The 20,015-nt window shown below is 48.0% G+C and overlaps 7 protein-coding genes across 10 annotated transcripts; 4 read left to right on the forward strand and 3 right to left on the reverse strand.

Annotated features, from left to right (window-relative positions):
* The first annotated feature begins 814 nt into the window (after positions 1 to 814).
* LOC9652531 (ethylene receptor) lies at positions 815 to 4,041 on the forward strand. Of its 3 annotated transcripts, XR_002991927.1 has the most exons (7): positions 815 to 952; positions 1,244 to 2,204; positions 2,275 to 2,643; positions 2,705 to 2,938; positions 3,013 to 3,137; positions 3,202 to 3,414; positions 3,477 to 4,041. XR_002991927.1 is itself a non-coding variant. In XM_024670930.1 (6 exons), the coding sequence occupies exons 2-6, from the start codon at positions 1,269 to 1,271 to the stop codon at positions 3,353 to 3,355; spliced, it is 1,818 nt and encodes a 605-aa protein (XP_024526698.1). In that variant the 5' UTR covers positions 815 to 952; positions 1,244 to 1,268; the 3' UTR covers positions 3,356 to 4,041. The 3 variants fall into 3 exon arrangements, 2 of the variants coding, with proteins under 2 accessions (XP_024526698.1, XP_002966348.1); XM_024670930.1 differs by having other exon boundaries at positions 3,202 to 4,041; XM_002966302.2 differs by lacking the exon at positions 815 to 952 and having other exon boundaries at positions 1,099 to 2,204; positions 3,202 to 4,041.
* Positions 3,485 to 3,954, reverse strand: LOC112345059. The gene is made up of 2 exons (XM_024670932.1): positions 3,846 to 3,954; positions 3,485 to 3,781 (listed from the first exon to the last, which is right to left on the reverse strand). Exons 1-2 carry the CDS (start codon positions 3,891 to 3,893, stop codon positions 3,506 to 3,508), a joined length of 324 nt encoding a protein of 107 aa, XP_024526700.1. The 5' UTR covers positions 3,894 to 3,954; the 3' UTR covers positions 3,485 to 3,505.
* Positions 3,485 to 4,893, reverse strand: LOC9652532. The gene is made up of 3 exons (XM_002966660.2): positions 4,602 to 4,893; positions 4,380 to 4,551; positions 3,485 to 4,280 (listed from the first exon to the last, which is right to left on the reverse strand). The coding sequence occupies exons 1-3, from the start codon at positions 4,877 to 4,879 to the stop codon at positions 4,050 to 4,052; spliced, it is 681 nt and encodes a 226-aa protein (XP_002966706.2). The 5' UTR covers positions 4,880 to 4,893; the 3' UTR covers positions 3,485 to 4,049.
* A 67-nt stretch (positions 4,894 to 4,960) lies between these two features.
* Positions 4,961 to 7,705, forward strand: LOC9634061 (ABC1 family protein YPL109C, mitochondrial). Of its 2 annotated transcripts, none has more exons than XM_024670928.1 (13): positions 4,961 to 5,435; positions 5,521 to 5,709; positions 5,782 to 5,935; positions 5,990 to 6,084; positions 6,137 to 6,256; positions 6,307 to 6,363; positions 6,410 to 6,556; positions 6,608 to 6,727; positions 6,784 to 6,894; positions 6,947 to 7,093; positions 7,149 to 7,229; positions 7,280 to 7,444; positions 7,502 to 7,705. In XM_024670928.1, the coding sequence occupies exons 1-13, from the start codon at positions 5,079 to 5,081 to the stop codon at positions 7,619 to 7,621; spliced, it is 1,863 nt and encodes a 620-aa protein (XP_024526696.1). In that variant the 5' UTR covers positions 4,961 to 5,078; the 3' UTR covers positions 7,622 to 7,705. The 2 variants fall into 2 exon arrangements, with proteins under 2 accessions (XP_024526696.1, XP_002966349.2); XM_002966303.2 differs by having other exon boundaries at positions 5,338 to 5,430.
* Positions 7,694 to 9,219, forward strand: LOC9652533 (cinnamoyl-CoA reductase 1). The gene is made up of 6 exons (XM_002966304.2): positions 7,694 to 7,889; positions 7,946 to 8,109; positions 8,168 to 8,350; positions 8,404 to 8,566; positions 8,620 to 8,809; positions 8,856 to 9,219. The coding sequence occupies exons 1-6, from the start codon at positions 7,781 to 7,783 to the stop codon at positions 9,013 to 9,015; spliced, it is 969 nt and encodes a 322-aa protein (XP_002966350.1). The 5' UTR covers positions 7,694 to 7,780; the 3' UTR covers positions 9,016 to 9,219.
* An 11-nt stretch (positions 9,220 to 9,230) lies between these two features.
* On the forward strand, positions 9,231 to 9,940 carry LOC112345058. The gene is made up of 4 exons (XM_024670931.1): positions 9,231 to 9,338; positions 9,391 to 9,463; positions 9,527 to 9,622; positions 9,691 to 9,940. Exons 1-4 carry the CDS (start codon positions 9,259 to 9,261, stop codon positions 9,838 to 9,840), a joined length of 399 nt encoding a protein of 132 aa, XP_024526699.1. The 5' UTR covers positions 9,231 to 9,258; the 3' UTR covers positions 9,841 to 9,940.
* LOC9652534 (long chain base biosynthesis protein 2d) lies at positions 9,465 to 12,017 on the reverse strand. Its single transcript, XM_002966661.2, has 12 exons — positions 11,822 to 12,017; positions 11,696 to 11,761; positions 11,552 to 11,640; positions 11,307 to 11,452; positions 11,128 to 11,252; positions 10,983 to 11,076; positions 10,765 to 10,928; positions 10,561 to 10,722; positions 10,380 to 10,506; positions 10,160 to 10,326; positions 9,998 to 10,105; positions 9,465 to 9,941 (listed from the first exon to the last, which is right to left on the reverse strand). The coding sequence occupies exons 1-12, from the start codon at positions 11,954 to 11,956 to the stop codon at positions 9,891 to 9,893; spliced, it is 1,434 nt and encodes a 477-aa protein (XP_002966707.1). The 5' UTR covers positions 11,957 to 12,017; the 3' UTR covers positions 9,465 to 9,890.
* Between the last annotated feature and the right edge of the window lie 7,998 nt (positions 12,018 to 20,015).

The following is a 20,015-nucleotide window of genomic DNA, read 5'->3' on the forward strand; positions in this document are numbered from 1 at the left end:
GAAGTCACATTTTGATTGGAAAGTCCGGCTATGTCCTAAAGATTAATAGAGGTTAATGTCAGTTTTGGCTGGTAATTTGGCCAAATGACAAAAGAAATGCCAATTGCAAGATTTCTGTCTCAAAGAACATTGAAGGAATCAAGTCGTAAAGTTAAGTATATTTAATTATATCTATAAAATATCGTATTACTCTAAAGAAAACGCAGAGTTTGTCGCGCAATGATCCAAGTTGCGTGATGGTTACCTCCGCGGCGCTTTTGAGACCAGACAAGTGAACGACAGCATCATCACTCTTGATATCTTTGATCGGTGGGAACGAAAACTAAGAAAAGATAATCGATGGCTCGATCAAGCCAAAGCCCATTACACACTGAATCGGATGTTGTCCTCGTAAACTAACATAAAGTTTAGGCACGAGAGGGGATTTGGACTATGATAGTTTAGTCGGCGTAGCACATGACATGGGATTGTGGCTTTAGATATAATCACCTAGAACTTTAGTGATCTCGTGAGAGAGAGATTCGCTCCCCATTCGTGCCGGATATTCTCTCGGGGTCTCGGACAAAGCATAGCAAGGCGGGAAAGTCCTTTCTTTTTTACCAGCGCGTCACGAGAGAAGGCCACGCCAGGCCGGGCGTGGTAATCGTGGCTTTTAACGCCTGCCTAGGCGCTCGTATCGTAATCGTATGTAAGTATATGGGATAAAACTCGGGCACTATCCACTTCCCCCTTTTCACTTTTTAACCCGGCCGTATTTCGTACCTGGTAATTATGGTATTTGGCCTTCTTGAGTGAGCTCTGGTTCTACTCTCTCTCTCTCTTGTTCTTAGATCATCTCTCTAGCATCACTGCCTCTCTAGGGCAACAGTTTGGCGCTTCTCGTGAAGCGAGCGAGGGAATCTCTAGCTAGCTCCACCGCGCGCCGGGCATGAATTCCTAGAAAATTTACCAGGTGAGCGCTCTTCTTGCTTCCAGGATCGTCGAAGCGAGAGCACTGCGGGATTCTTCTTGATATTTTCTCGATTTGTGAGGTTCCCCTGCCGATCGGGTGTGCATTCCTCGGAGAGTTTGGATTCCATCGCCGCGCCTGTTCTTGATCCTGGTCCGCGATCGATAGCTGGCAGTATGATCGATCCGCCGAGAGGAAAGGGCTAGATTTTGGCTTGTTGCTGCTCGAATGCGCGATTCTTGATGCTTCTCTCGCCCAGGAAATTTCGATTCTAACACCGGCGCCTTGGCACAGATCGCGGTCGGCGCCTGGATCGATCATGGATCCTTGCAACTGCATTGACCCGCTGTGGCCGGCCGAGGATCTCCTCATCAGGTACCAATACGTGGCCGACATCTTCATCGCCCTGGCCTACTTCTCCATCCCGATCGAGCTCGCCTACTTCGTGCTCAAGTCCTCGATCTTCCCCTACCGCGGCGTGCTCATCCTCTTCGGCCTCTTCATCGTCCTCTGCGGCGCCACACACATGATCAGCCTGTGGATGGTGGAGACGCACTCGCGCGGCGTGGAATGGGTCATGACCGTCGCCAAGGCGCTCACCGCGGTCGTCTCCTGCGGCACCGCTCTCAAGCTCGTCCAGATCATCCCCGACCTCCTCAGCGTCAAGACCCGCGAGCTCTTCCTCAAGAACAAGGCCGACGAGCTGGACCGGGAGATGGGACTGATGCGCACCGAGGCCGAGACCGGCAAGTACGTGAGGATGCTCACCAAGGAGATTCGCAACAGCCTCGTCAAGCACACCATCCTCAACACCACGCTGGTGGAGCTGGGCAAGACTCTGGGGCTGGAGGAGTGCTGCCTGTGGATGCCGAATCGCAGTGGCACGGAGCTGGAGCTGTTTCGGAGCCTGCGATCGCCCAACGCGGTGGCGGCCAGCGTCCCCGTCCACCACCCCGACATAAAGCTCGTGTTTGGAGCCAACCGGGCCGTGGTCATCCCCTCGAGCAGCCCGGTTGCGATTCACGTACTCACGGCCGCTGGCAACGCTTTCGCGAGATCATCGTGCAGGTACGCTCCAGGAGAGGTGCTGGCGGTCAGAGTCCCGTTTCTCCACCTGAATGACTTTCGGGTCGGGGACTGGTCTCAGGCTCACGGTCACCGGCCGTTTGCTCTCATGGTGCTCGTACTGCCGCCAAACAGCGCCCGGAGATGGAGACCTCACGAGCTGGACATGGTGGACGCGGTTGCCGACCAGGTTTGGTTCTCGTTCCTTTCAGTCACATTCTCGCAAAGGCTTTGTAACGAGTTTGCCACCATTTTCGCAGGTTGCTGTTGCTATGTCCCATGCGTCCATCCTGGAGGACTCGATCAAGGCCAGGGACCTGCTGATGCAGCAGAACGTGGAGCTCGAGACGGCCCGGCGCGAGGCGGAGAGCGCTGACCGTGCCCGGAACAACTTCATGGCCGTGATGAACCAGGAGATGCGGACTCCCATGAACTCCATCATCGATCTCACTCACAGGCTCGAGGAGACCAGCATGACTCAAGACCAGCGGGCTCTAGTCGATACGATCCTCAGGAACAGCACCCTCCTGGCCAAGCTCGTCAACAGCGTGCTTGACCTGTCGAGGCTGGAGGACGACAAAACCGTGCTGGACATGCGAGCTTTCAGGCTCCGCGCCATTTTCGAAGAGGTACGTTCGCATTTCTCTCTCACCGTGATACAGTCCCTTCTACTTTGGTGGCGATGCACAGGTGATGGAGCAGATCAAGCCTGTGGCCTCGGTGAAGAAGTTGGCCTTGTCACTGTCACTAGCAGCCGATCTTCCCGACTACGTCCTCGGTGACGACCGTCGCCTCGTCCAAGTTCTCCTCCAAATCACCGGAAACGCCGTCAAGTTCACCAAAGAAGGCAGCGTGAGTACGAGCGTGAGGCTGGAGAAGGGCGTCAATGGCAGCAACGACCAGCATTGTTACATCCGAGTACAGGTAGCGTCACAGTCTCTCGGTTTCGATCTTCCGGGTGTGTTTGTTAGCTCACGTCGTTCGTATATAACTTCCAGGTGAGAGACACGGGCCAAGGCTTCCTCCCGCAGGACATACCCAAGCACTTCAACAGGGGTGGGATGATTCTCGACGCCAAGAACATCAAGCATTACAGTGGCACAGGCCTGCCGATCTCCAAAAGGTGGTTTGTGATGTATATATTAATTATCTGGGACTCAACCTTTTTCCATGGTTTTGAGTTCCAGGCTGGTAAATCTCATGGAAGGCCACATCTGGATCGAGAGCGATGGCCCTGGCAAGGGATCGGTGGTCACCTTCATTGTAAAGTTGCAGAGATGCGTAACTCACACTGTGAGCGATGATCCGGAGAGGGAGCCACTGCTTGGCTCCAACTTTTGAGGCGGCGAACTTGGCCGAGGAGTCTGCTGGCTACAACCAACATACTTCCGCCCGTCGTGGTAGCTCTCCTCTTTTCTTTTCTACCCAGTATAACCCCTGTGCGTAATTTCTGTTTCTTCAGCTCCGCTGTGATCAATCAAACCGGGGATCTCACAGAGGCGTGGGATTCAAGGCCTCGCTCGCGTCGGCGTCGGCATCGTCGTCTTCGTCGTTGCCGCCCCCGTCGGACACTTCTGCCGCTGCCGAGTCGCCGTCGTCCTCGAGCCCCATCTCTTTGAGCGTTTCCTGGACGAACTCCATCATGAATCTGTTGTAGAGCCTCTTGATGGTACGTATACACTTCCTTCTCTCGCCCGCGGGCAGTGCCGGTTTGTTCATCCCCTCCTGGCCGGACACAAACGTGTCCCACCCGTTCGCGGCCTCAAACTGTCCCAAGGCAGAGAAGTCTCGTCAAGTTTCAGTGCGCGAAAGCTTGGTTTCTAAGACGCACCTTGCATTTTCCACCCGTTCGGAGGATCATAGTGGCCAGCTTCCCCATGTTGACGAACTGATTCGCGGCTTTAGGATGGACGCAAAAGACCGGCTTTCCTTTCTCCTTGAGCCAGTGCCGGAGTTCTTTGGTCGAGACTTTGCATGGATCCAAGTCTGTAAAGAGAGAAGCTTGTCAATCCACCCATTTTTTCTCCTATGCAAGCTAAAGCTTGCCTTTCTTTAGACGAGGGAGAAGCGCGCAGGCCGACGAGAAGCCGTGGTTCCTGAGGCAGTGCTCTTGCCAATCGCCCTCGTATGTGTTGATGAAAGCTTGGAGCTCGCGGCTAGCCATGTCCTTGGGATGAGCAAAGGGGACGTGGGGAGGCCACTTTAGCTGGCTACACTTGGAGATACACAGTGGATGTCCGCCTCGCTGCATCTCTGCAACACAGCTCTTTTGTTTGCTCGCTCAAAGTCTAGAATTGGTCGCAAGGAAGAGAGCGAGCGTGGAGGAGGAGAGAGAGCTTAGAAGAAGAGAAGCGCCCAGACTTACTTCTTTCGTGTCACAGAAGCGCCCGTGGAGGCCCTGGGCCGCGGAGAGAGGCCGCAAGTAGTCCGTCCAGATCTGGCAGGCCTTTGCCCGGAGCTGCTTGGAGCGGCATGGCTTCCGCCCCTTGGAACTAGTGCTGGAGTTTCTAGTGTCGGCCGCTGCTCCTCCATTTTCCCTTCCATGGCGAAATATTTCAAGGCAAGAACGATCGATCATCGATCTTACCTGCTATCTCCTGGTGACGCTGGTGGATCCAGTAATCCCTCTGAAAATCCTGCGCCCGTGCTGCCTGGATTGTCCCCAATCTTGGTGTGGAAACTGCGATGGCAGCCACAGGCCGAGCAGATTTTGCTCGTCTCGCAATCGGTGTCGAATTCCTGGCATCCATCCAGCAAGTAGCCGCCATTGCCCAGCGCGTGATTGCGCTTGCAAGCGCCGTAGCGCTGCGATGGCGCCGAAGCCTTGGCAGCAATGGGATCGGGCGCTCTCTTCTGTGACGCCATCCCTGCCAAGAACCCTAAAATGTGAAGCCTTAAAACGGAATATACCATAAACGGATATTTATTTGTAGGGTTCTCCTTTAGGGTTTGTGCTCGTCGCGGTCGGCAAGGCGGTTTTCTCCCATCTCCCGTGAATCGGGAGCGCGGATTTCATGGTTTGATCGCAGAGAAGAAAATTCGCGCGTTGCCAGCAGATTTAGTGATGCCCTGGACGAAGGCAGACCAGCTCTATCGCTCCGCCATCGCCTGCTTTGGGGGGAAGTCGGGATTCAAGCGAGCAAGGAACCAGACGGTGCTGTATGGCTCCTCCACTCGCGCGTCGACATGGAGGTTCTACTCCTTCTCCTCGATTTTCCTTCGCCAATTTCACGCCAGCGCCGCGCTAGAGAAGGCGGCGAGGCTTGAGACGGTGTCCAATGCGAGGCGGGCGGCGTTTTTGATACACTCGTGGAAGAGCTGGAAGCAACGAAGGCACCTCTTTCTTCTCCACTCTCCGGAAGCCAAGTTTTGCTACTGGAAGCCAGCTTTTTTTGTTGGTTTGGGAAACCACAAAGGTCAGGTACATACATTTCTGGGGTTTGAGCTTGATCTTTCGTGACTCAAAGCTGGATTTTTTAAACTTTTTTTTTCTTTTGGATCTTCAGATGATAGTCAGGTGGATGGCTTTTACACTCGGGAGTGCTCCTTTTCTCTTCAAAGGAGCGGCAATGGCCGAGGAGGCAAATGGTGGAATGAAGTGGCCTTTTGGAAGCCTGTATGATCATCCTCCACCCACGGGTCTGTCTTTAAGCCACACGGATTTGCAGCTCAAGAAGGCCACCTTCCGGCAAAAGGTACTACAATTTCATCCCGAGCAAAGGTGTTGGTATTCTTGATCTGATAAGTGATTCGTTTTCATGGCAAAGACAGTTGAAGCAGTGTTGCTCTTCTTCCGCACGCTGTACCTGTTTGCTCTCTTCACTCCAGCGTTAGTGCTATCGATGTTCGCAGCGGACAAGCCTGACTCGAGGTTGCGTGCTGCGTGGTTGTATGTGCTTTTGAGAACTTTAGAGTATGCTGGTACGTCTTTTTGCCTATCTGAGGATTAAGCTTATGTATCGTGCTTTCTTTTAGGCCCTGCTTTCATCAAATGGGGACAATGGGCCGCCACTCGTCCTGATATGTTTCCAGCGGACATATGCCAGCAGCTATCAAAGCTACATTCGCAGGTTTGTGTTTGTTTGATTCCCGCCAACTTTTTTCTGAAGTTAATATCTTTAGGCACCTGCCCATACGTTTTATGAAACACGTAAAATCATTGAGAAGGCGTTCCATTTACCTTTAGATCGTCTGTTTGAGGAGTTCTCTGAGAAACCAATAGCATCTGGAAGCATAGCACAGGTATCGTGCTTTGGTGCTTCCTCGTTAGTGTTATCTTGACTTTTTCTCAGGTGCACAAAGCGGTTTTGAGAACCAAAGGTCAAAAGCCACTTGTAGTTGCCGTTAAGGTACACAATCTATTCTGAAGCTCTCCTTTGACAAGTCCTTTTGAAGGTCCGGCATCCGCGTGTGAGCACGGTTATTCAGCGCGACTTCGTGATAATGAATTGGTTAGCCCGAATGTCGACCAAGTTTTCTTCGTTAGAACACTTGCAGCTAGATAAAACCGTCCAGCAATTCGCGACGTTCATGACAAAACAGGTGAGGCTGTTATACTCGCATATATAATTACCAGTCTCGTTCATTTCCCAGGTAGATTTGACTCTTGAGGCAGCACATTTGATGAGGTTCATATACAATTTTCGGCAATGGCGAAATGTTTCTTTTCCACGGCCTATTTATCCACTTGTGCATCCCGAAGTTTTAGTTGAGGTAACTTACGATAAACTTAGGTTTCCTATATCGATTTTAAATGGTAATTTTTGCAGACATTTGAGGAAGGCCGGAGCATCCAAGATTTTATCGACGAAGGTCCACGGACGAAACTACATTCTCAGTTGGCCAGGCTTGGGAGTAGTCTACTTTTGAAGATGTTGTTGGTATGGAAACTTTTTAAGCTGATTGCTGCTTATTTCGATCGTGGTATGGCAGTCAGATAATTTCATTCATGGTGATCTCCATCCTGGCAATATGTTCGTAAAGCTGGGTAAAAAGGTTCCTCAATTGATACTATTAGATGTGGGAATGACAGCCGAGCTAAGTCAAAGAAACCGGTACATTCTTCTGGAACTGTTTAAGGTATCTATTGCTTCTCTTTCTTTTCCATGGCTTATCTGACAACGTCCTTTGAAAGGCACTCTCCGATAAAGATGGAGCTCGAGTTGCACGCTGCGCACTTGAGTTTTCAGAGGATCAAACGTGTACCAATCCAGAGGTATGCTGTTTTCAGCCGGGAAGACATCACACTGAAGCGTTTGGTCACAGGCTTTCGTAGGCGATGTCGACAATACCTTCAAGCAATACTTGTCAGTTCGAGGTACTTCGAAGATGGGTGATTACATAGCAGAGCTGTTTGAGCAAGTGAGAAGGTACCGCGTCAACCTCGATGGTGAGGTGTGCACGGTAATGGTGACGGTAGTCATTCTCGAGGTCAGTCATGCGCTGTGCCAATTCAGAGTGCCTAAGCTGGTTTGCTTTCCTTTTCAGGGTTGGCAACGTAAGTTGGACATGTCTCTGGACATAATGCGAATGGTCAAGGAGCTCCTTTTCAAAGCTGAATGGACTGCCTCCTTTGAATATGTAATGGGTGCCATCGCTGCTCCATAGCCAAAATTTTGTCCTAAGTAAAAAGGTGCCGAGTCCCACACGCCTCGACGAAAGTCCTTGCGCCGTTGGACTTTTAGCAGGAAACACGTCTCCTCGGTGCAGCATTTTTTTTTTTAAATTAGGAAGGAGTGAATTGCAGGAACTCAAAGATTGCTTCGAATGGCAAAGGTAGTTTGCGTGACTGGAGCTGGTGGTTTCATTGCCTCGTGGATCGTTCGTGATCTTCTGAAGAAAGGCTGTACGGTTCATGGCACTGTCCGCGATCCAGGTTCTTGTTTCTTATCTTTGTCCTATCTTAGTTTGTGAAGTGATGGTGGCGTTCAGATAACGCCAAGTATGGACATCTAAAGCAATTGGATGGAAGCGAGAGACTCAAACTACATAAAGCTGATGTTCTTGACTACGATTCAATCGCTGACGCGATTCGGGACTGTGAAGTTGTGTTCCACACCGCTTGCCCTGTAACCATATCGCCTGAGAATCCAGATGTATGTCCTGTTTCATTTCTTTTCTCTGGATAAGGCTGACTGTGTAATTGAGTCCCAGGATGTTTTGGTGCCAGCAATCACCGGCACTCGCAACGTCTTGAAAGCCTGCGCACAGGAGGGGATCAAACGGGTCATCGTCACGTCGTCCATGGCTGCAGTTCTGTTCGATCCGAATCGGCCTAGGGAAAGAATTGTCGATGAGAGCTGCTGGTCTGATATTGACCTCTGCGGGAAGATGAAGGTAAGAGAACTTTATCGATGGTAGACTTTACTCACTGGAACTCTTGTTTCAAGGTATGGTATGTGGTAGCCAAGACGGAGTCTGAGAAGCTAGCGTGGAGTCTCTCCAAGGAGTACGGCCTTGACCTCATCACGATCTGCCCCTCGTACGTGTTTGGCCCGATGCTCCAGCCAACGCTGAATTTCAGCAGTGAGGTCTTGAAGGTTCTCGTGGATGGTTTGTGCTAAGTTTTCACTGCTTGAGAAGCCTGTTAACGTCTCGTTTTGCAGGTAGCCAAAGCAGCTATGCCGATGTGTCCATCTCAGTTGTGGACGTGAGAGACGTCTCAAAAGCTCACATTAAGGCCATGGACAAGGAGGAGGCCTCGGGCCGCTATCTCTGCGTGGAAAGTGTGGTGTCCAACAGGGAAATCATCGAGATTCTCAAGGCCAAGTTCCCTCAGCTTCCATATCCAAAAGAGTAAGCATTTTCTTTCCGGGGTTCCCATTAAAGCTGGAAACGCCAGGTGCGTTGCTGACAAGAGCGGTTTGAGTGAATACGGCGGTAATCCCGAGAAAATAGCAAAGAAGAAGATCATGGAGCTGATTACTGAATTCGACATACCACTCGAACGAATGCTGTATGACACAGTCTCCGATATGCGAGACAAGGGATTGTTACCTTAGTTTCATCTTCACAAGTCGATACGGTCGTCAGGAACACAGCGTGCTTGACCTGTCGAGGCTGGACGAAATAATGCGAGCTTTCAAACTCTACATTAGATTCATATGGATAGTTTTTCCACACTACATTTCTCTTCATTTCTTTGTTTCGACGGTCGTATTTTTCTCAAGACTGGGAAGAAAGATAAAAGGGAAAAAATAAAATGACGTGGCGCGCCCTAGCAGTTGCTTTGGCTGCAACCCTAGATGATGGAGTCCGAGCAGGCAGTCGTGGAGAGCATGGGCACCGGGCCTATGGACTCCATGAGCCCAGTTGATATGCTCAAGTAAGTTAAATATCTCTTGTTTTTCATTTGTTTCTCTTGCTGCTGTTACCAGGCTTCTGGAAGACGAGGCCGAGCGGCTGTGTCAAATCGAGCAAAAAATTCTCAACCAGCTACACCACTTACAGGTATGAAGATTCAACTTCCATTCCAATGTGTTCTACGTGTTCTTTGTTTCTTTCATTCCCCAGGTAGAGGAGAGCATTTACACACAGGCCATGAAGCAACTGGAGACGACCAACACAACGAGCGAGCAGCCCAAGGAGGCGCTCGACGAGGCGGACGAGGTACCTAGCAGTGAAATCGTTCCTCTTTCCTGACAACTTTGCATTTTCTCCTGTGAATTCCCGACTAGGATGACGATGACGACATGAACTTTGCGGAGGAGCTTGATCGCGAGCTCGCCGAGGCTCTCAAGGCCACACTCCAGGCAGATGACCTCTTGAGAAAGGACGACACTGGCACTGCAGCTCCCGAGGACAAAGCGTCCCAAGACATCGAGTAGAAGAGAAAGTTTGCGGTCTCCAGTTTTGTACATAAGCAAGGACTTTTGTGTCAATGTTTGAAGTATTTGATGTGAACCAGGTCCCCAACTTCACTGATAACCTGGACAACAACAGCGCGTGGTTATAGACTCGGAAGGGATTTTACCACGTACGGACCTCTAGTGCTTGCTCCAAGTCTTCCTTGGTGTGTGACGCCGAAATACATATCCTGGCTCGGGCTAGGAGTAAGGGTGTCGCTGGAAAGGCCACAGTCACAACAGCCACCTATAAAACAGAAAGAAGAATCAAGACTTCCGCTTCAAAGTTGCAAAGACTTACATTTCGCCTGAGGCACTCGCGACTGAAGGCGGGGATCTTTGCTGGATTGTAAAGCATAATCGGCATAACTGGAGAGTCTCTGTCACCCAGGACCTCAAATCCCATCTTCCGTAGCTCCTGACGGAAATAGTTACTGTTTTCTCGTACTTGAGCAAGCTTTCGGGCACCTGAATGAAACATTCCATAAGGTATCTCAGTCTCTGTAAGCAAGCAAACGTACCCCTATCAGTGTCATCTTCACCAATTATGACTTTCATGGCCGATATTACTTGTTGCGCAACGGGAGGTGACATTGCGGTTGCGTACATATGGCCAGGACTAATGCTCTTCAAATATGCGATAAGGTCCTGCAAAGATATTCTCATCCATGAGTCACAATAACCAGGAGAAAGTTGTCTTACTTTAGATCCCGCAATGTATCCCCCGGAAGAACCAAAAGACTTTGTGAACGTACCCATCATCACATCTATATCAGCAGGATCAACGCCCAAGTGCTCGCAGACTCCTCTCCCAGTCTTTCCAATGGCGCCTATACTGTGTGCCTCATCAAGGTACACGTATGCCTATTCCAACAGTTTTTAGAAGACATTGAGAGAGCAAAATACCTTGTAGGCTTTGCAGACTTGCACTATCTCTTTTAATCTGCAAATCTCCCCCTCCATGCTGTAAATCCCTTCCACGACAACAATTATCTTTTTCCAAGGCCGATGAGTCCGAGGTTGTCCTTCAGCAATGTTCTCCCGTAGCACCTCTTCGAGATGCTGGGGTGCTGAAAATTCGTATCAGCATTCAGTGAGAAAAACGCAAACGTAAAACAGCTTACAGTTGTGCTGGAAAACTTTCACTTTGGAGCCAGAACTACGCGCTCCAAATATAATAGATGCGTGGTTCAAAGAATCGCTGATGATTAGTCCTCCCTACCACATGCCATAAGCTTGCGACATAAATTCCACAAAGAAAAATCATACCTTGCCAATAAGGCCTGGTAGTGTGGTTGAGTTGGTCGCGAAACCCATTCCGTAAACCATTGAATCCGGTTTGCCAACGAATCGTGCAACCAACTCCTCTAGCTCTACATGGAGTGATGTAGTTCCTGTAATTCATAAAGTTAGGTACTTTCTAGAAAGGAAAAAAACGGAAATTTTACCTCCATCAACACGGCTAGCACAAGTGCTAGCACCATATTTTTCCAGAGACTCGATCACCCGCGGCGTACAGTACTCGTCAGCGGCAGCAAATCCAAGGTAGTTGTAAGAGCCAAGGTTGAGACATCTCCGGGTCTTGAAGGGCCGACTATCAAAACAAAAAATCCAAGGATCAGGGAAGCTCCCGAAAAGAAACTTCCAAAAGCACGAGAATTCTAAGTACCAAACACAAAAAGTTATCACCTACTGTAAAGTCTTGTTATTATCGCTCGACTCCCTTTCAATCACATCGATCCACGACTCTGGAGCGCTCGCAATGGGCCGATTGAAGCAATCCTTTCACAAAAGAGAAAAGAAATCTAAAACCAAGACCAGTCCAGCGAAATATTACCTGGATCCTGTGGTATAAGCGCCTGGCATAGAAATCTTCATAGCTCCGACACAATGGCGCATATCCCTGTAGAGCAAGCGAGAAATCCAGGGATCCGGCTCAAATCCAGCCTCAAGAAATGCTTACCGGCGGATTCGCGTCCTTGATCGCGAAGAATGCCCTGTGGATCGAGCGGCACAAATCGCGCAGATGACCTAGCACGAAGAGCAGGCCGTAGCTGATGTAGGTGGAGTAGAGCGTGAGAATGGACGCTGTGCTCATTGCGCTGGCGAGTCGCGAAGAAAATAAACGAAATGGAGAAACAGAGCACGAGTAGACCTAATCAAAGAACCCTAGAAACACCAACGGTCCAGATTTGACGTCGCGATTGAAGAGGTCGAGCTGCCTTTGCGAAGTGTGGAGCGCTGCCACGCTCCTGTAAATCCCTTCCATATTTCCATCCTCTCTCTCTCCATCGCCTCCTTCCTCGCCCCCGATATCACTTCTTCCTCCTTCGCTGCTGCTGATGAAGATAATGCTCCTGCTTGTGATGAGTCTCTCACTTCAGCCGGATCTATGGAAGCTGGCGAATAGATCACCGTCTCCCCCAACATCACAGCCGGGAAGATGGACTGGAGATGGCTCTCGCACTCCCGGACGAACTTGAACAGGAGCTAGGCCTGCTCCAAATGGAATGGAAGAAAAAAGAAGAAAAGCGATTGCATCATAGAAGAAGCCAAGAGGAAAGATTTCAAGCTTGTATACACCATCTCTCGCCGTGAAATGTAACTAAGTCCTTCCAGATATTCCACATCTCCTCATCAAAATAGGAACAACCTGACAAAGAGCTTAACTCACAAGATGTTTAGACTTTACTTTTCTGATTGAAAACACAACAGAGGTATTGATCTTGCTGGAGAAAGAGCACCTTGGATGAGATTGGTGCCTACCTCAATAACTCGAGGAGCTTTCATAAGGTTAAGAGTTGAGAGGGAGGCCGGGTTTTGCTCCTCTTCTGTTCGTCTAAACATTTTTTTGAGCTAGCTTGATTCAAATAGACAAATACTGGGAGCAGCTACCAATCTCTCTCCCTTCAAAGCTGCAGTGCTTCAAAAGGAGGGGAGATGGCCTAAAGGCACTGCATCATTTGCTGCATTCACATCTGCACCAGCTCAACCATTCCAATCAAGTGGAGCTCCTGGACCCTGATGCTGTGCTGCCGTGGCTCATCTACTTGAAAACTAGTATAAATTTAAGTATCCTTTCTAGGCTATTGAACAAGGTATTGAAGCAGTTTTTCTCGGATGAGTTTGCCCTTGGACTCATTGTGGTGATCATAGTGATGATCATCAGGATGAAGTTCTTCCATCTAGTCTTCCATGACATCTCCTCTGTCAATGAGATAATTACGGAGTAGGTAGCAAGCGTAAACAATATCAAGGATAACATTTGGTTGCATTCAGATTTTCGACATAAGAATCTGGAAATTTCCTGTAAAAAGCTTCATTTTAGAAGATGAAGAGAATTGAAAACAATGCAAACCTCCTAGTAAACCAAATGCACAGTCCACCATTTATCGTCCTTTCAAAAATTTAATTTTGTAGAGCTTCTTCAGCATACTCAAATTTACTCTTCTTCTGAACAGTGTTACGATTGCAATATTGCATTTTATCTCTTATGAGTTATATGAAAGAGAAATTTTATCAAAATTTAATTAAAATTATGGTTTGTCAAAGTGGAATTCAAAAAATTCAATTTAGAATTGCATGATAAAAGTTTTATTAAAATTCTTTATTAAATTAATTGAGGTTAGACACCCCAAGACCCAAGACCCAGAGCTCAATTGATGCATGCTCATCACATTCACCACATATTCACCACACGACTGAAACAAGGAGATAAACTGAATCACTAAATTGGCTAACTAGGCACCTGGGTTTGAGCACTTGCTTCCATTAGAGCATCCTGATGTATACATAAGTTGAGCAAATCAGTTAGTTCGGATGAAAAGAGAGGAGAGATGAAAAAAAAGCCACTACTAAGTGTTCTATGAGCTCCATGACATTAGACTAGCAGGATTAGTGCTTCATGAGCTTGGATTGTTGCCTATAATCTAAACAAACCAATTAATCTCACAAACACAAAATAAAAGAAGAAGAAGATGATGAAAAACTAATCAATGCTCCATAGGCTGTATTCAATCTAAACAGTACTTGTTATATTTTCCCATTATATTGAGCTTTCATAAATATTAAAAGGTGAGCTCTCCCATTGATTAGTTTTGTAATTGGTTGGCTTCCACGTGGTTGGTGGTTGTGGCTGTTTTCTTGCCCAGACAAAAAATAAAATAAAAAATTGGTAAACAAAAAATGCTTTACCAAGTAAAAATTCCTTGGAGAATGCTTTGCATAGATGCTTGCACCTGTCATGTATGTAGTGCATTGACAGCTTGTATCTTTCGAAAATGTGAACCATCAACTAGTAGACGAGGCATCCCCACCATCACCCGTCTTCACCAGTGCCTCCCATGGCACTGTTTCCCCACTTTCTACACGAGCTCTCTGGCCACGGAGTCCTCCATGGCTGCAAGCCATGAGAAGGCAAACGAAGGTGATGGCAGTCGGGTTTGCAGCCCTTGTCTAGCGTGCTTGCACAGATGTCATCGGTGTGGCCCTGTGGCAATTATCGTGTTCCAAGCCACCACATCCTTGCTTGCCAAGGGCACGAAGATCTGAGTTCGCAGGGATATCGTCGCTCTCCATTCCGGGCATATATGCCATGCATTGGAGCTGCCAGGATTCCACACGACTTGAGAGCGATGAAGGTCTGTGCTCCAGGCTCCCACTCTCCCAAGAAGAGCTCCAGAGTGAGAGGAAAATCCCGGTTTTCAGCATAGCCGAGGAGAAGGGCTGTCCAAGAGACGACGTTGTGGTAAGGCATGGTGTCGAAATCCAGCCAAGAATCATCCATAACACTTCCACACTTTACATAGACGTCCATCAGCGTGTTTGCTAAGAAGGTTGCATTGTCAAGCCAGGCTTCTAGTGCTTGAGAGTGGACCAGTATGGTGTTTTCAAGACTTTGCAGCTTGACTAGCTTCCCAACGATCTTTTTATTGTGAGACCGGCACATGTGGCGAGAGCAGCAAGAAAACTGGGCGTATCAGCATTGCATCCTAAGATATTCAATCTGGTTTCTTCCTAGCCTCTCTCGGTGTAGCCAAGGATGAGTGAGTGCACAACGTCTCCCCCAGGAGCACCGTCAAAAACTTCTTCCAAGCTCCCACACTTGGCGTAAACGTCTACCAGGCGGCTGGCCACGAACAAGTCCGAGTCGTAGCATAGGCTGAATGGATCAGTCTTGCTTTCTCCAAAGAAGCGACCTTCGCGAGCTTTCTCGGGCTTGCTCTCTCACGGCCACGCTCGTCAAGGGCAACTGGAAGTTTCTCGTCTGGTTTGCCAAAGCTAGCTCTCCTGTCCACTATCTGTATAGCCGAGCATCATAGAAGTCCAAGAGGGCACGGCATCCCATCAAAGAACCTGCTCCGTGTAGGCGGTAGGCTGTCGATGAACATGCTTCCCAAACTGTTCCTCACCCGGACGCAGTCGAATGCGGGCATGGACGTCCCTGCCTCTTTCCAGAGCTCCCATCTCCGGCTAGAGTTCTCTCCTGGCTGCCAAGCTGCCGCAAGTGTTTAACGCAATCACGAAATTCACAGCATGGACTTCGAGCTTCCATCTGAGCAAGCAAATCCAAGGCCATCTCCATCTGCTTGTTCTCAACATATCCGGTCGTGAGCAACGTCCAGAAGACCTTGTCCCAGTGTTTGATCCCCTCGCAATTCCTCCAAGCTCCCACACTCGATATACATGCTAGCCACGAAACCATCAGTGTCAAACCCACGCTTGGAAGCTTTCGAGTGAAGAGCCATACCTTTGTGGAGCGAGCTCGTGCTAGGCCTCCTCCTTCGCAGCGACGCTGGAGCAAGCCTTGAGCGCGGCGATGAAAGTTTGAGCATTGGGGTGGCAGCCATCAGCCTGCATTTGAGCTCCAGGACCATGTCGCCATGGCCACCGTCCGTGCAACGTCGATGCCGCGCTGGGGCATCTTGTCGAAGACGGTAAAAGGGCGCCACACTTGGTTGGCCACAAATGGATTGGAGTCGTCCCCGGCGAGGGCAGCATCGGAGCTGCGGGGCCGGAAATGCAGTCACAGCTTGATCAACCCTCGCACGAGAATTCTTTGCGGCCATCCAGCGTTGATGGCGCTGTGTCCCAGCCTTGATTAGCGTGATCCGAGGAGAATTTTCTCAACCTCTGTCCAGGTCAGGCGTGCGTAGTGATCGCTACAACGTACTTGCAGCACCAAAAGCTGGCTGGATTCTATAGGAAGTTCGTCTCGACAACAAGGATTCGAGCGGCGATGGGCTCTCAGGGGATTCGTGGCAGAATTCCTACGTTTCGATTGAGGTTCTGGGAAGGTCGCAATTTCTGCAATGCCAAAGCCATTTCAACGGTGGCTTAAGACGAGCTGGTCCGGCATGCATTCTCTCCTTGGAGTGAAGAACAGCTACTAACTCATGGATACTAAAAAAAATCTCGGGATCGGGCTATCGTGTAATCCTGGAACTGCCAGCAGGAATGCTAGATGACATCGCAGGTTGGAACAGCTGTCTAGTAGCCATTGTCTTTTATGATATGGTAGACAACTGAGAAACAGAAGTGAAACACTAAATCTCACTCCCTCTAGAACATTATATGCTCTTTATTCCTATTGTTAATCCATTTTACAGTCTCTCATGATTTGCAAACATGCTAAGGTTGTGATTGCATCATGACTCTTGACTTTGACCATCCACCACGTGGCAGCTGTGAAGAATATTCTAGGGGATTTACATAATTGTCCCCAAGCACTCGATCATTGGACAGCAAGGGAATGCCATGGAGGATCACTTTGGTTGCCTGGATTGCAATGAGTTGTTTTGCGCATGGAGGCCTTACATGTTACAGATGCTGCAGATGGGCTGGTACTTGACTGGTGCTTTTGCATTCGGACACTTGGGAGCAATGTGGCCAGGCTATCAGCAACGAAAGCAGATGATTGGACATTTGCATAAATGGGTACTAGATCTGGTGAATAACCTTGTAGAACCAGTGGTGGCAATGGATCTTGAAGGAGCTGGGACTAGACATGGTAGCTGGGATGTGTAGGCATGCAAGAAGCTGGCTGAGATGGGGTATTAGGTTTATATATGCAGTGCTTTGATATGTGATTGTTTTGTCTGCAGTGCTGGCACTTAACTCAAGCTGGTGCAAGACTTGGGCATTCGCTAGGATAATATCCATATCCCTTACAACAAGTACACCAGATGTTCTCACGGTCAGTAATAGGTTGAGGTAGTGTTTAAACTCCTCAAATCCAGTTAAGCTAAAGTTTCGACATTTTCTTAGCAAGTATTTCCAAGTTGTCATATACTTTGGAGATTTCTTGCAACTATGGCAGATTTGAAGACGGCAGGAAGTACATGCTACTGGAGATGGTTCTAGGATTAGTGAGTGAAGGATATGGCTGGTACCTGGAACTGTCGATTATAACCACCTTCAGCAGCATGTACTTTCTGCTGTAGTGACTTCCTCTTCAACTCTGCCACAATTGCAAGAAATCTCTAAAGTATGTGATGACTTAGAAATACTTGCCAAGAAAATGTCCAAAGTTTAGTTTAACTGGATTCAAGGAGTCCAGACATCACCTCAACCTGCTACTGACCGCAAGAACATCTGGTGTATTCATTGCAAGGGATATAGACATTCTCCCAGCAAATGCCCAAGTAAGCTCACTAGATCAGTGAGCGAAGGATATGCTTGTGACGCTGCTGATGTTTGCAGGAATGGAAAGGTTGGTGGGATCACTGGAGGACTGCCAAGCACAAACGAATGGAGTAGAAAGGCTGCTGGAAGCAAGCCATGCTCAGGCCAGCTTGCTCCCAACCGGAAGCTGTGGAAATAGCCTCAGTGAGTGTTATGGGAGTCTGGCTCTTCTTTAAGAAAGCCAATTTGGGAGGCAGGCCATTTGCAAAGAAGTGAACCTGATCCTTCTCGCTAGGAGGAGGGTGCTTTTTAGTGACTAGTCACTAAAACCAGATGATGAGACTTTGTAAGCTTTCGTTTGGTAGCAATCGAATGTAGTTCCTCACTAACTTCTTGTGTGAATCCCACAGGTTGGAAAGCAGCAAGAAGGCTGAGTGAAGCAGATCCTAGGTTGCGATACTGGCGGGGGCAGAATGCTGTGCTCGGAGAAGAGCAGCATCTTGGAGTGTAGCAGGGAATGAAGGCAATTGGTTTCATTGGCTTCTTGGTTGGCAATGCCAACAGTCTCAAAGGAATTGAGATGTGCATCCACATCATTGCCCATGATGGGCAAGAAAGAAGGATACCTCATGCATGTAAAATGCCTTCTTGACAGAGGAGGAATCGGCAGTGGTGGTGGTGGTGGTGGTCCACCTCCTGATCTACCAAGAGTAGAAACTGAAATGGGTGGAGGAGGAGCTGGTCGTGGAGATGATTTATACTTGCCCCAAGCTTCCTCATCAAGGTCTGGTGGGGAAGAAGGCTCCTTGCAATGACACTACTTGGTTTAGCTCTCCTTGCTCGAACTCTATAGGCTTGGGCAAGTGATGAGAAATGGCAATTGGGAAACACCCAAGTCTTTAGAAGCAAAACACCACCTCCAGAACATCATGTAGTTAAGGAGCTCTTTATCTCTATCCTGGCAGCTAATCTCTTGGTAGGTATTTCATTTTTTGATATTTAGGGTTCTTGGTTTGCACTTAGGCAATGGTGACGGTCGGAGTTTACTAGAGCACATGCCATGCAGTGGAGCGCTCCCTTGAGGAGATGCTACCAAACGGACAAGACATCAAGCTAGTTGGAGGGAGAGTGTTTAATGTTTATCCCGGGGATGAGTATCTTCACATCCTCCCTGAGGATAAAGAAAATAAGTAAGGATTCTTTATTGTTTTAGAAATTTTTCTCAGAAATCTTTGTTATGTTCAGGGGGATTTTCTTGAGGAAAGATTGCTTCCATGATGAAGCAGCTCAACATGCTGTAGAAATGGAGTATATTGTGGTGGAACTAACAGACCAGAAAGAGAACCTGGAAAAGTATTTCTTCTCTTTTATGTTTTTTCTAAACAATTTTTCTCATGGTTTTTATTTTATAGGTTGATTACAACTTAAGTATCTAAGTAGGTAGTGCCACTCATACTTAGATTAAGAGCATTGACCAATCTATCTTCCAAGGGAGTTAAAGCTAAATATCCAGTTGAACGCTAACAATAAAAGGCTACAAGAGCAAGTCAATGTCCTTCAAGTAAAAGTTGACCTCCTTAAAGTAAAAAAATATGAATCTGCAAGCAAAAAATATGGATCTTCATAAACGAGTGGTTGAACTAGAAAAGAACCTCTCCTGCATAAGAGCTGTGCAGAGAGAGATTCTAGCGAGTCTCCAAAAGCTACACCTAGCTAGTGGCTAAACCACCATCTTCTATTGTGACCTCCTTCTTGCACGGAAGAAGTAAGGTAAGCATTCTAGTATTGCTTACTATTTCTCATTTTTTATTTTTTGTGCAAGTGGCATTTTTTTGGTAAACTTTACAATCAACTTTTGTTTCAGTAAAGCCATAATTCAATATCTCTTTGTTTTTTGAGTCATTGAGCTTGCCAAAAAATCACTGCAAACCTGCATTGCAGCAAGATCTCTGACCAGGGTTTGTCTCTCTTGCGTTTTGCTGATGCCATGTCCAGGCTCTAGTGCTTGGGTTTTTGTCCTTGACATTCCCGTTTCCAAGCTTTGGCTGAATACTAGAGGTCCAAGAGATGTGGAGTCTGCTGTGTGGAAATGATGCGGGTGCAGCCATTGACGAGAGCTAAAGACTGCAAAAACATATCATTCCAAGGGATCTATAATGGCAAACTAAGAAAGTCTATCATCTCTGAACTCCATGTTGTTCTCTCCAAAAGCAAGCCTCAAACAAGAATGTTTCAGAGTGAGATTTATTCTTGTCTTTGTTGTAGTCCCTTTAAGATCGTTGGATCTTACCCAAATTTTACTTTGATTATTTTTGCTAGTGGTTTTGGTTTCCCCTTTTTTGTTTTCCTACTATTACTGATACACTATGTTTTTATCAGAGTTGCTGAAGGGTGTGGAAGGAGTGGACAAATATTCATTTTCTACCATCTACCACCAACCCATAAATACTGCTGAGTACTTATCTCCCTTCTTCTTGTGACCTTCTTCTATTGAAAATCTAGTTCTGCACTTAACATATGGATCTTTGCAGACG

Source organism: Selaginella moellendorffii, unplaced genomic scaffold, assembly GCF_000143415.4.
Source record: "Selaginella moellendorffii unplaced genomic scaffold, v1.0 SELMOscaffold_7, whole genome shotgun sequence".
NCBI lineage: Eukaryota > Viridiplantae > Streptophyta > Lycopodiopsida > Selaginellales > Selaginellaceae > Selaginella > Selaginella moellendorffii.